Source organism: Scyliorhinus canicula, chromosome 5, assembly GCF_902713615.1.
Source record: "Scyliorhinus canicula chromosome 5, sScyCan1.1, whole genome shotgun sequence".
Taxonomy (NCBI): domain Eukaryota; kingdom Metazoa; phylum Chordata; class Chondrichthyes; order Carcharhiniformes; family Scyliorhinidae; genus Scyliorhinus; species Scyliorhinus canicula.
The window spans coordinates 86947611-86962212 of NC_052150.1; the positions used below are offsets into that span (position 1 = coordinate 86947611).

The 14602-nt window shown below is 47.3% G+C and overlaps 1 protein-coding gene and 1 long non-coding RNA gene across 5 annotated transcripts in view; one reads left to right on the forward strand and one right to left on the reverse strand.

The window, feature by feature from the left end:
• LOC119966108 (DNA topoisomerase 2-beta-like) overlaps window positions 1-14602 on the forward strand; it is a 221267-nt gene that overhangs the window by 195921 nt on the left and 10744 nt on the right. For all 4 annotated transcript variants that reach the window (XM_038797331.1, XM_038797332.1, XM_038797333.1 and 1 more), the window contains one exon: window positions 34-150. In XM_038797331.1, coding sequence (XP_038653259.1) covers window positions 34-150 — 117 coding nt within the window. The remainder of the gene's footprint in view (window positions 1-33; window positions 151-14602) is intronic.
• The window catches only part of LOC119966111, a 59874-nt gene that overhangs the window by 26772 nt on the left and 18500 nt on the right, over window positions 1-14602 (reverse strand). The window lies entirely within an intron of this gene.

The window sequence follows — 14602 nt, forward strand, 5'->3', positions numbered from 1 at the left end:
ATTAAAGGTGATGAATTATTTTCTACTCTATAGATATCTTAAAATCAGATAGTGATGAAGATTCCTCCCCAGCATTTTCAACTCTCAGCAGTATCAAGAGCTCGCATAAGACTCCTGCCAAATCACAGGCACCAACACCTGCTAAGAAGGGTAAGCAGTTTTTTCTTATCCTTTCATTTGTTACAGAATTAAGGATTAGAGTATAGGGGCCCAGCGCGCTCAATTATTAGAAATAAGGGTGAGGGGAATAAGCCAGAAACTGCAGTAACATTGATAGACTGCATTCTTTTTGTCACCCAAGGAAGCAAAACTTAGCATCAGTTCTGAGCTTGTTTGGAAAAATCAAAAAGCATGCACTAAAAACAAACCACAGCTCATCAGTAACTAAAAAATGGATTAATATACTGACTAGCAGCCTATCATCAGAGCTAAGAAAAAAAGTGGCTAGTAGAAAGAGAGGTGGTCTCACTGAATTGCATAAAATTTTTAAGAGGGTAAATGTTGGATTATCCTTGTATAACCTAGTGCATTCCTGTTCCTTCACATTACACCATTTTATTCTCCACAAGATAGGATCGCAGATATAGGGTGGGATTCTCATTGCGTTTGCAATGCTCCGCCCCCTCGAAAAAGTACGCCGCACACCATCAGGAGGGCCCCGGGACGTCACCTGAGGTGCTCCCCCGATGCTCCGCCCCCGATGGGCCGAATTCCCGACGGCGTGGAACCCTTATCCTATTTATTTTTGTGAACCTGGTGCGGCGGCGGCGGACTGAGTCCAGCGCCGCTACAGTCGGGTGGGAGCCGTGCCGTGAGCATGGAGGGCTTTGGCTGGGGGCACTAGTGGGAGGTGATCCTGGGCTGGCGAGGCTGATTACAGGGGGGCAGTTTTTGGCAGCCCTGTCCGCGCGCGGCCGCCACCATTTTGCACGCCGTGGCCGCTGCATGCGCGGTCTTTACCCTCCCACTCCAAGTTCCTCTATCCCCGGTCGTATCCACAGGTAACGGTGCATTACACTGCGCGGCTGCTAGCCCCCACCGGACAGAGGATCATTGCGCTTTTGCGCCATTTCTTCAGGTGTAAAACACCACTGTTCCCACGCCAGTTTCGGCACTTAACGTCAAAATCGGAGAATCCAGCCATAGTGTTTTCTCAAGAACTTGGCCTTGACGAGCTTGATCACGAACCCACACCGCCCCTCCGGATTAGAGGTCTGTAGTTTGTGCACTCTGTGGTGATTATAGTAGTTCTGCATTTGAGTGCGACTGTTACTCATCCTTCTTCCTCACTTTGTCCAAATCTGCTGCTGTCAGACGTAGCACAACTGTTTGCAGAAGAGTGAGAAGTTGAGTTTTCAGCTTCCTTCCCAATAAAAGCTCATAATAAGCCAGTCTATTCTGGAGCACAGTAAAATGATAATTTAGCAGTACCAGGTTGATGTCATTGTGTTTTAAATAAAGCCTTTACCATCCGCCTTCTCCTTTCGGCCTCACCTTTAACTCACAGGTGCCATAATGAACTAGCCATAAGATTCTGTGAAATCTCTAAAGTACTTATTAGCAAACTAAGTGGGTTATTGTCCGAAATTATGAGTTCTGGAATCCTTGTATGAGAAATAGTTTCAACAGTGCAATGACAACCTCAGATGTATGAACAGGTAGACATTTTATTCTATCCACCGTTAATAGTAGACAACCACTATCAAAAGGTTTTCATTTGAATTAGAATAAATCTATCCCAAGATATTCCTACGGTCTGGATGAAAATGAGGATGCCATCTGTTCCTGTCAATGAAAAACGCACATGATGAAATTGGATGTCATCTCTTCTAATGATTTGGCCAGCTCTGGTCACCAGACAGAATTTCTTGTTCTGGACGATAGTCCAAAATACCCCAAGTGACTTTAGTGTAAATTCTGAAGTATATCGAGTTGTAGGACTCTAGGTATAACATATGTGTAAAACTACGCTTTCTTCTTTGCAAAAATATTGCCTCAGAGTAGGATTTTGTGGTGTATATTCCTGCCATCCTCTGAAGCAGTACTTGTTTTTGAGTACATTCTTTGTCTGTTGTATCTGCATTTCTGATCTCATTTTAACTTAGTGTTGCAACTGGTGGCTATTTAGTCACTAGTGGAGTAAAGGTCTCTGCATCTTCAACAAACTTTATATCCCTTTGTTCCAGCCTTGCTGCAGGAATATGCACCAGTAGTAACATCAAGTCTTACCAACCTCACACATCTTTATACTCTTAGTGGCATCTTTTGTAATTACTTTGCATGCAACAGAGTAACCAAAGGTTTGTGGTCAGCCTCAACTGTGAATTAAAGACCCATGGCATAGTCTGCAAACTTCCTGCAAGTCCAGGTCGCAGCTAAGGCTTTGTTTTCAATAACAGCATACCTTTTTTTGTTTTGATCGAAGAATGAGATGTGAAGTACACTGGTCTATGTTTATCATCCCGCTTGAATCTGGAAGTGCACAGCCCCAATCCTGTTGATGCTGCATATGTGGCAACAATTGTAGGCAGTTCTGGATCATAATGAGTCAATATGTCGGGTGATTTTAACTTTTCCTTGATCCTTTCAAATGACAACTGTTGGGCTTCTTCCCAGCAACAAGCCTGGTCTTGTCTTAGCAACTGGCATAATAGTTCATTCATTTTTGCTAAATTGGGTAAGAGCTTGATTCACAATAGCTCGAACCCTGTTTCACAGAGGTGGAAATTACTTGATCGTTCTAGTTATCTGAGGACCTGCACTGACCACTGACGTATGTTCAATATGCCCTAGGAATTTAATATTCGGTTGTGAGAACTCATATTTGTTATTAACGGCAGGTCCATAAAATCCCTACAGTGCAGAAGGAGGCCATTCAGCCCATCGAGTCTGCACTGATCCTCCGAAAGAGCACTCTACCTAGGCACACTCACTCGCCCACGCACTGATCATGCCCAATCCACATAACCTGCACATCTTTGTGGCTGTGGGAGGAAGCCGGAGGACCCAAGAAAACCCACACAGGCACTGGGAGGACGTGAAAATACCACAGTCACCCAATCGAACCTGGATCCCTAGAGCTGTGAAGCAGCTGTGCCAACCTCTGTGCCACTCGCCACCCTGTTTGTAGATGTTGTAGCACAGCTCTTGCTCTGGCCTCGTTTGGATGTAGCAGAACCATGAATTAGAAGATTATGACAAATTACTCTCTCCTTTCCGAATACATGCCATCATCCACTGAAAAATCTCAGAGGCAGACATGATACCAAAAGATAATCTATTAAAGCAATATCTCCCAAATGGTGTAATAAAGGTTGCAAGTAACCTGGATTCTTCATCTAAGGGTAATTGCCAATCGCGCCTAACTTAGTGAAAATCAAATTCTTTCTAAGCTTTGCCAGACACTCATCCACAGACGATTTTGGATGAATTTCCTTTTTTCTTCGTGATCAATTTGATTTTGGTACTGGAACCCATATCCCAACAACAACTTGTAAGTTTTTTGTTACATGTGATATTACTTTATTGTAACATAGAGTCAACTTCCTGCTTTTGCTTTACTTGCTGCAGAAGTGGGTGAGAAACTTTCCTTAGTGTGGAAAAACACCAGCTTTGCTTTGAGATGAAAGGTGATGAGATGGGATGATTTCACCTTCCATGGCCCTTTGAACAATTGTGTAAATTCTGATCTAAAATCTTTAGGCTGCTCTTGGTTTTCCAATTTCTCCACTCTTCGGATCAGTTCTAAAACTGTACAAACCCTTCTTCCCAAGAGTAAACAATCCTGGGTCTAGATTGTGCACTGTACACCATTATGGGGATTCTCATCTCTTTAGATAGAAATGTTGCAGTCATCTGTCCCACACCTTTTAAGCTGTATGCTTCCTGGTCCATGAAACTGGACACTTACTTGATGGCTGAAGAAGATCTCACTCCAACCATGGTTCAGCATCGGAATAAACCCAATTCCAGTTCCAGGGTCCAGTTTCAAACATTTTCAACTCCCCATTGATCCTTTCATCTCTTTAATCTCTCACCAGAACGGCACCTCTAAATCATTTGTTGGATTTTGCTAACCTTTGAGGGTTTTTCTTTTTCTGCAATGTAAACTCCTTTTAACACACTGCTTTAAAATGACCCATCTTACAAAAAATGCCACTCTGCAGTTTTGGCGGAAGAATGATGCGACCCTGATAAGACTGGTTATGGCGGTTGCAGGGCCCTCTTCGCACTTACCCTGTTTCTGTACTGCCACGTTTTTACTCTGAAACTTAACAAATTCCACTGACTCAGTCACCTTGGAATACTGAACAATTTTGTTCCTAACCTCAGCCGAATGTTAGGTTAGTGTTAAGCCATCCCTTGCTGCAAGCAGTCTGACAAGCTTTCATCTATGATTCCAACAATGATTCTATATCCAATTAAATTTTCCTTGAAGTTGTCAGACTTGCAATTTTCTGCCAGTCGGTATCGATCATTAGTAAACAAATCAACACTTTACCACGGCCGCTGGGCATACTTCTTAAATTTCACTTACTCGACAGTGGGATTTTTTCTGAGACTAAAGAAGACAGCAAATACTTTCATAACTTCATCATATGTAGTGGTTTCCTCATCAATCCCTTTTCTGACTAGGATATCATAGAATAGAACAGTACAGCACAGAACAGGCCCTTCGGCCCTCAATGTTGTGCCGAGCAATGATCACCCTACTCAAACCCACGTATCCACCCTATACCCGTAACCCAACAACCCCCCCCCCCCCCCCCCCTTAACCTTACTTTTTAGGACACTACGGGCAATTTAGCATGGCCAATCCACCTAACCCGCACATCTTTGGACTGTGGGAGGAAACCGGAGCACCCGGAGGAAACCCACGCACACACGGGGAGGACTCCACACAGACAGTGACCCAGCCGGGAATCGAACCTGGGACCCTGGAGCTGTGAAGCATTTATGCTAACCACCATGCTACCGTGCTGCCCTGATCATCTGCACAACCATCCATTGTGTGCTAAGGTGTACTGACCTCGATTGGCTTTGTAGCGAGTCCCAATGCAGTGTGACACCTTGCGTCAGTTCAGCCACCCTTCAGCTTGGTTTGAATCTGCAACTTGCGCGATGCAATCTGGTAATGGCGCTGAATTCTCCATTCCGTTCTTTTTTAAATTACGCTATTGATCTAAATGCTATTTGGTTGCTGGCTGTTTGTTTTCCTGCTGTGTTTATCCACTGTCACATCTAATTTTCTTGTGTCCAAGGTGGTTGTTAATGATTACTGTTGGAGTTTTCTGGGTCGGGCTTAACATCAACTTTATTCAAAGCAAAGAATAACTAAATCTGTAATGACATTTCATCCTTTCCACAAGGCTGTAAGAGAGAACCCGATCATGATAGATATGTGATCTTACATCACTTCCCAAGATGATGTGAACTGTATCATTTACATATTCACATTAACCCTTTGCACGACTGTGCCAACCTAAATGTTAATTCCACATTTGTGTCATCATGTGTGCTTTCTGATCTGCTGAGTGTTTTCAGCACGTTCTGTGTTTATTTCATTTCAGACTGATAGGTCGTTCCCGTTTTTTTTGTCAAAAGGCATATCATCTCAATTACAGATCTAAGTAACAGATTATTTATAAGTAAACATCTCAAAAGTGTGAAAATAAAATGATTCAATATTTATCTATATTCTGTGTACAGCAAGCTGCCAGCCACTGGTTCGTTGGTAATGCATATATTTCTTGAATCAGTTGGTTCAAAGCCTACATCAGAAATTTGAGTACTTTAAGCTTACACTTCAGTGTAGTATTAAGGGAGTGAGGTATTTTGAGGTGCTATCTTTTAGATTAAAATTTTACAAAGGACTGCATTGAATATATAGCATTGGATATATAGCACAGGCCTAACCTGTCCATGCTTGTGTTTATGTTCCATTCAGACCTCCCATCTTTCTTCATCTAAATCTGCCATTGTAGCCATCTATTGCCTTCTCCCTCAAATGCTTGTCGAACCTCCCCTTAAATGCATCCAAACTATTCACTCAAACCAATCCTTGCGGTAGCGAGTTCCACATTCGTAACACTTGTTGCTAAGAAGTTTCTTCTGAATTTCTGATTGAATATTTTGGTGATCGTCTTAGATTAATGGACTCTAGTTATGTTCTTCCCCATAAGAACAAAGAAAAGTACAGCACAGGAACAGGCCCTTCGGCCCTCCAAGCCTGCGCCAACCATGCTGCCCGTCTAAACTAAAATCTTCTACACTTCCGGGGTCCGTATCCCTCTATTCCCATCCTATTCATGTGTTTGTCAAGATGCCCCTTAAACGTCACTATCGTCCCTGCTTCCACCACGTCCTCCGGCAGCGAGTTCCAGGTACGCTCTACCCTCTGTGTAAAAAAAACTTGCCTCGTACATCTCCTCTAAACTTTGACCCTCGCACCTTCAACCTATACCCCCTAGTAATTGACCCCTCTACCCTGGGAAAAAGTCTCTGACTATCCACTCTATCTCTGCCCCTCATAATTTTGTAGACCTCTATCAGGTCGCCCCTCAACCTCCTTCGTTCCAGTGAGAACAAACCAAGTTTATTTAACCTCTCCCCATATCTAATGCCCTCCACATCAGGCAACATCCTTCTGGTAGTGTGGTGACCAGAATTGAACACTATACTCCAAGTGTGGCCTAACTAAGATTCTATGCAGCTTATACACACTATACCCACAAGTGGAAACTTTTTCTCTGTATTCACTCCGTCACAATGTTTCATAATTTTAAAGACCTCTATTAGGTCACTTCTCAGCCTTCTATTTTCAGACAAAATAAACTCGGCCTGTCTATCCTTCCCCGATGTGTATACCCACATACTTCTGGTATCATCCTTGTAAATTTTCTCTGCACCCTCTCCATTGTCTCTAAATCTTTTTAATAATATATCTCCATTTCCAGGGGCTGGTTTAGCTCACTGGGCTAAATCACTGGCTTTTAAAGCAGACCAAGCAGGCCAGCAGCACGGTTCGATTCCTGTACCAGCCTCCCCGGACAGGCGCTGGAATGTGGCGACTAGGGGCTTTTCACAGTAACTTCATTGAAGCCTACTCGTGACAATAAGCGATTTTCATTTCATTTCATTGTAGAAAATTAAGAATGGGCAGGAAGTAAAATGGGTAGTTGGTTCACTATAGTCCATAAAGGCATAGGTTTAGAAACTTGCCTGGGACAGCAATGCTACCAACTGCACACATACTCTAACCAAGGTTTCGAACAGGTTTATCATAATTTCTCTACTTTTCAGTTATATCCCTCCAGAAATTAAGCCTACTGCTTGGCTTTGCTTTTTTATGGCTAACCCATGGCACAGCTTTTAACGATGGCGCAACTTTTAGTTATTTAACTGCGGTTCCATCTGCCCTGCCAGATGCACATAAAAGATACCTATCAAGGTGACAGGATATGTTGGTAAGGCTGCTAAAAAAAACATACAGGGTGGCTGGTTTTATTAACATAGTACAAAACACAAAGGATGCAATTGACCAGCCTCATTGCGCCTGAAAGTCACAACGTCGCGCCGCTACGTGGCAAGTAAATGCCAGGCGACGATGCTCCCAGGATCTACGTGGCTCACTACTCCTTGTGGGATCTAATGTGATTTTGCGAGACATCGAAATCACTTTTTGCCGAATCTGCATATTAGAGTGAGACAGCGAGTCCCACTCTAATATCCAGTTTCATGAGGTAACCGAGGCGTTGGTATCTAATACCTTCATTTCAGAGACCTCGGGTGAGCGTCATTCAGTACTGATTCCCCACAAATGTAGACCAGATGGAACGGCGCTTCTGGGGGTCTCCCAGTGGATCAGAGGCCCGAAGTGCTTGCCCTGTGGGCAGTGTTGGTACCCTGGCTTTGCTAGTGCCAGCCTGGCACTGCCAAAATGGCATTTTTGTAGTGACGGAGATTGGGCAAGACGGTGCCATGTACACGTGAAGTGGGGTGCGGACCCCCTTATAGATGAGTTGGATTTGTGGGGGGAGGTTCAGGGGTCCCATCGGGGGCGTCAAGGTAAGGGATGCCATTTACAAATGGCGATCCCATCGCTCCCTGCGCTGAGGAGTTCCAGTGAACAGAACTCCTCAGTGCAGGAAATGGGACTAAACGCGGCCTCGGCTGCAGTTCCCCGCTAAGGCCCTGTAACTAACTGGAGTCGCATTAGATAGCATTGTGTTTCGTGCTGCTGTGAGCGCCGGGAAGCATGCAGCTAAGCCCGCTCGCAATGGTACTCTGTTCCCATTTGGTTATATCGTGCCAAAAGGGCACAAATCCCCCCAAAAATAATTAGAGCGCAATTCAGTCACCTCGTCGTGCTCTGGCGAGAGAGAGAGAGCGAGATGAGGCCGGTGAATACCAGGTGAGGCCAGAAACGAGAACTGCTCTGGGCGTCGAATCGTTTGCGATGCAACTGGCCTGCTTCAAAGGCAAAATCGGGATCTCGCCTTAGCGTGGCGAGAAACTATTAATCACCACTTTGTCCTATTTCCCTATCATTAACGGGAGCGACCCTATATCCAACGGCCTCAAGTGATCATGCTAGCGCTGATTAGTACTCCTTTATAAAAACGTGAACTTGGCAGAAGGGCGGCTGCGGGGAGCCGAGGAGGTGAGTAGCCAGCTTCGCTCACCGGCAAAGAGCCCCGGGGCTGTCACACTAGTTATGGTGAAGGTTTTATAATGTTTCACACAAGTGTCCACCACTGCCCCATTCTCCCGATGGTGCCACCCCACTATCCCCACCAGCCCCCCGAGCGCGTGCTCCCCACCATGCACACTCGTTCCCCCCCCCCCACCCTCAGTGTCCTCTCAGTGATTCTGGACATGGTTAGCCTTCCTTGCTCTACTGCTGCGTCGAGGTGTTTCCCCAGGATGCACGTCAGAGTTGGAGGCAACCTGCTGCCTCCATGGCAATCGATACCACTGGCGGGCATCCTCTGGTGCCGAGGGTCCTGGCGCATTTGACGGCCGTGCCACCCTGTCGCAGATGTGGACTGCGAGATACGGTGGCGTCAGCCAGGTGGAACACGGCAGAGCTGGTAGCCACCATTGGCACTCTATGGACGGGTCCGGGTTGGCACCCAGCACCCCCTCCTGGTCGATGCTCAAAGGGCCCTGGGGTTCACCTCGGGATGGAGAGGCAGCTGGTTGGAGCCCCGGCAGCCCCAGCATCATCTGGCTCTGCTAGTGTCTGCACCATGATGTCGACAACCTCAGTGACTGGGACAAGCTCCGCAGCGCCATGGCTATTCCCATTTGAGACTGGGATATGTCGCGCAGCACCTCATCAAGTTCTGCCTGGTACTAAGTCATGTCCCCCAGCGAGTCGGACAGTCTACTGATGCCCTCAGCCATGGCCGTCACTGACTGCGCCATGCCTTGGACATATCTACTCATGTTGCTGACATCGTGAACCAGGTTCTCCACTGCGTTCACCACCCAACCAGTGTGCGCCTCAAAGCCACGCATTACCGGCGCTATCTCCTGCTCCCGTGACCTCTTAGATTCCTCCAATCGGCTATGGACTTGCTGGAATGTCGCTGACATCTCCCTCTGAATATCATGGCTGCACTATAACATCTGCATCAGCTCCGGGTAAGCCTGGTCCAGAGGCTCAGCATCTGACTGGGGCCCATCTGGGCCCTGGGATCCAACAGACCTCTGACTGCTGTCTCGCCTGGGTGTTACGGCCTCCACCTGATGTGCCCCAGAAATAGCTCCTCCTGTGGGTACAGAGAGACTGCATCATTAGCTGCACTCTGGTCCACGCAGGGGGAGGTTCTGGGGGGAGTGGTTGAGGAGGAGGCTTGTGGTGGGGCGACATGGGTGGGCCAGGGAACGGCATGATGCTGGACGGGAGCGGTTCCAGGTGCAGTCATGTGGGGGGCTGTGCTAATTCATCCGTGCGGCCCGGTGTAGGTTGTTGACATTCTTACGGCACTGGATGCTGGTCCACTACCTGAGCTGATGGCCGCAGCCACTTCCTCCCAGGTGGTACTGGCACTGGTACCCTCTGGGATGCTTGAGGGATGCCTGGCCTCAACTGCCTCTTGGCCCCTCACCAGGTCTGCATCCCCGAATCATGGGCTGGTCATTTCGGCGCCAGTGGAGCTGGCTGTGCAAGAGCAGTTTTTGTGCTGTTCTACCTTTTTTTTTTTTTTTTAATTTTTTTTTTTTTTTTATAAATTTAGATTAGCCAATTATTTTTTCTAATTAAGGGGCAATTTAACGTGGCCAATCCACCTACTCTGCACATTTTTGGGTTGTGGGGGCGAAACCCACGCAGACACGGGGAGAATGTACAAACTCCACACGGACAGTGACCCAGAGCCGGGATCGAACCTGGGACCTCAGCGCCGTGAGGCGGTTGTGCTAACCACTAGGCCACCGTGCTGCCCCTGTTCTACCTTTTTGACGGGGGCTGGCAAACTTGGTCCTGGCGAATCGGCTGGCAAGCCTTGATTTGCAGCGTGAACCCCGTGTGGCCTCTTAAAGTGGTCTTTAATTTGGATTGCGGTGACGGGCCCGCCAGGCCGAGCGCCGGGAAGTTCGCGGCAGTTCCTGCGCCCTACCACACTTGGAAACATTTTAATTGAATTAGGCCATAGATGTCATTTTGAGTGCGTTTAGTGGGGTGTTTCCCGCCGACGTTTTAGGTGAGATTCAGATCTGTATTCACCCACAATGGGCACGACCGAACCAAATGGGAACAGAGACCCATAGTGAGCACGTTTAACCTCGCGTCTCCCAGCTTCGCAGCTCCCAGAAACACAACACTTCCGCGCGACTCCGCCTCCGGGGGGGGGGGGGGGGGGGGGGGGGGGGGGAATTCAGCCACGAGCGCACACAGCCCGTGGGGCTGATTTAGCACAGTGGGCTAAACAGCTGGCTTGTAGTGCAGAACAAGGCCAGCAGCGCGGGTTCAATTCCCGTACCGGCGTCCCCGAACAGGCGCCGGAATGTGGAGACTAGGGGCTTTTCACAGTAACTTAATTGAAGTCTACTTGTGACAATAGACCATTATTATCATTATTATTATTATTCCAGCACTGAGGAGCAATGCTGGCCGAAAATCCTCAGTGCAAAGAGCGATCGGGATGCCATTTTTAATTCGCTTCCCGATCTTTTGCCCCCAAACGTGAATCCCTCCCCCACCCCCCAAGCCCAACTCTCCTCCAATGGGGTCCACTCCCTCCCTGCACCCCACCTCACTGACACAGGGCACCCCAGGCCCAACCACCGCCATGCACAAAATGCCAGCTTGGCACCTTGGCAGTGCTCCTGCCAGCTGGAAGTGCCACCTGGGCATCCCACCTGATCAACCCTCCGCCAATATATTTTCTTCAGAATAAATAGTAATGAGACTTAAGGTAGACAAATTAATTTCAAATTGAAGATATTCTCACTCGGTGTGTAAAAATAACTGAACGATTCATATCTAGTGTTATCTGTCTTCAGAGAGATGGAAGAAGTATACATGTGAAAAAATATGAATATCGGCTCACTGGGCGACTGTTACCCTTTTTTATCCCTTGCTCCCTTGTAAAAGGCCAGATGTGTTAGCAAATCAACAGTCCTCTGGCACAACTTCCATGTTGAAAGATATTTGAAAGATTGTGTTCAAATGTGCTACAGCTGTTCTGACTTCCCTGAGCTTTTTAGGATGCTTGCTTCAGGAACTGACCTTTTTTTCGACTTTGGGAGTTCCTCCAATCATCTCCATCTATCTTTTTAATTATCCCATTTAATTTGGTTCTTCATTTGCCATCTGCCTCACTTTTAAGTCTCATTTTATTTTAATTTCTCAATTCAGCCAAGGTACCCGAGGCTTTTCTGCTAAATCGTTTTCCAAGTGCCTTTATCTTTGATTTAAATCCTTTGATTTACTTTTATAGATTAAACCTGGTTATGTTCTGTTACTGCTTCTTACCTGCTTCAGTACCATTACTTGACTTGCTCAATTTTCTGCAACAAGATACAATACTGCCTTGTTTGTTGGATTAAAAATATAAAGATCCAGAAAGTAGTCGTGGGCACATCGTAGACACCCCTCACTTTGAATGTCACATGCCAATCGTGCCCATTCATCCTTGAGGGTTACAATTAGCCATCATAGAATCAAAGAAAAGTTATAGCACAGAAGGAGACCATTCAGCCCATCTTGTCCATTCGAGCCCAAGGACACCCAGGTGCCCTTTCTAATCCCACCTTCCTGCACCTGGTCCATATCCCTGTAGCTTACAGCACTTAACGTGCAGATCCAGTTATCTTTTAAAAGAGTTAGGGCAGCACGGTGGCCTAGTGGTTAGCACAACCGCCTCACGGCGCTGAGGTCCCAGGTTCGATCCCGGCTCTGGGTCACTGTCCGTGTAGAGTTTGCACATTCTCCCCGTGTCTGCGTGGGTTTCGCCCCCACAACCAAAAAATGTGCAGAGTAGGTGTATTGGCCATGCTAAATTGCCCCTTAATTGGAAAAAATAATTGGGTAATCTAAATTTTAAAAAAAAATCTTTTAAAAGAGTTTAGGGTCTCTGCCTCCACCACCAACTCGGGCAGCAAAACCCCAACTCCCACTACCCTCTGCGTAAAAAACATTCTTCCCCATGTCCCCTTTACACCTTCGGCCACTTATCTTGAATCTATTTCCCTGGGTTCTAGAATTCTCCACCAAGCAAAACAATTTTATCCTGTCCACTCTTATCACTTCTCCTCATAATTGTGTACACTTCAATTAAGTCACCACTCAGCCTCCTTTGTTCCAAGGAATAATCCCAACCTATCCAATCTCTCCTCGTAGCCACACTTTTCTAGTCCTGGCAACATTCTTGTAAATCCCCTCTGCACTCTCTCTAGAGCAATAATGACCTTCCTGTAATGTGGCAGCCAGAACTGCTCACAATATTCCAGTGTGGCCTCACCAGTGTTTTATACAATTCTAACATTATATCCTTACTTTTATATTCTATACCTCTGCCAATGAAGAAGACCATTCCATATAATTCCTTAACAACTTTGCCTACTTGAACTGCAGCCTTTAGGGACCTGTGTACCTGTATGCTAAGATCTCTCACTTCATCTCCCCTCTTAGTATATTGCCATTTATTGTGTACTCCCAACAACTGTTTGACCTCCCTAAATGCATGACCTTGCCTTTAATTGTGTTAAATTCCATCTGCCACGTTATTGCCCACTCCACCAATCCATCTATATCGCTTTGAAGCTGATAGCTATCCTCTACACTGTCCACCACTCGGCCAATCTTTGCGTCATCCTGAAATTTCCTAAAAGTGCTCCTCACGTTCAAGTACACATTGTTAACATATAGCACAAACAGTAAGCGTCCCAACACCGAGCCCTGTGGAACACCACTTGAAACAACTTTCCAATCGCAAGGACAGCCATCAACCATTACCCTTTGTTTCCTGTTACTAAGCCAACTTTTTATCCACCTTGCCACATTGCCCTGTATCCCATGGGCTGTCACTTTCTTCACCAATCTGCCATGTGGGACTTTGTCAAATGCCTTGCTAAAATCCATGTACACCACATCCACTGACTACCTTCATCAACCCTTCTTGCCACTTCCTCAAAGAATTCAATCAAATTTGTGAGGCAAGATCTTCCTTTAACAAATCCATGCTGACTATCCCTGACTAGTCAATGCCTTTCTATGTGACAGTTAATCCTATCTCTCAGGATTGATTCTACTAAATTTTCCCACCACTGACGTAAGACGAATAATTGTTCTATATGGCCTATAATTGTTCAACATTTCCTTTGATTCCTTTTTAAACAATGGTACCACATTTGGATTTCTCCAGTCCTCTGGTATCTGGTGAGGATTGGGAAATAATCCTTAGAACATCTGCTATCACCTCCCTGACCCCCTTCAGCAGCCTAGGAAACAATCCATCTGACCCTGGCGACTTATCAACTTTCAAGGATTTCAATCCTTTAAGTCCTTCCTCTCTCTTTATGATTATCCGATTCAGTACCTCAGTGTTCCTCCTGGGCCACCATGGGCGGGATTCTCCCCTACCCGGCGTGACGGAGGGTGCCGGCGTAGGGGAGTGGCGCCAACCACTCAGGGGTCGCGCCTCCTCCAAAGGTGGGGAATTCTCCCCACCTTTGGGGGCCAGCCCCGCGCCGGAGCAGTTTGCACCGGTAGACTGGCGCAAACACCCGGCGCAGTCGGTAGCGGGGCTGGCCGAAAGGCTTTCGGCGGTCGGCGCATGCGCCGGCAGTGACGTCAGCGGCAGCTGGCCGCTGACCTCACTGCCGGCGCATGCGCGATGCGGGGTTCTCCTCCGCGTCCGCCATGGCGGAGGCCGTGGCGGCGCGGAAGGAGAAAGAGTGCCCCCACGGCACTGCCCCGCGGAGTGAGCGGGGGGCCCTGATCGCGGGCCAGGCTTCCGTGGGGGCACCCCCCTGGGTCCGATCGCCCCCCGCCCCCCCCAGGACCCCGGGGGCCCGCTCGCGCCGCTGAGTCCGCCGTTTCTGAGGTGGTGTACACCTTGGCGGCGGGAGAAGGCCTCCCAGCGGCGGGACT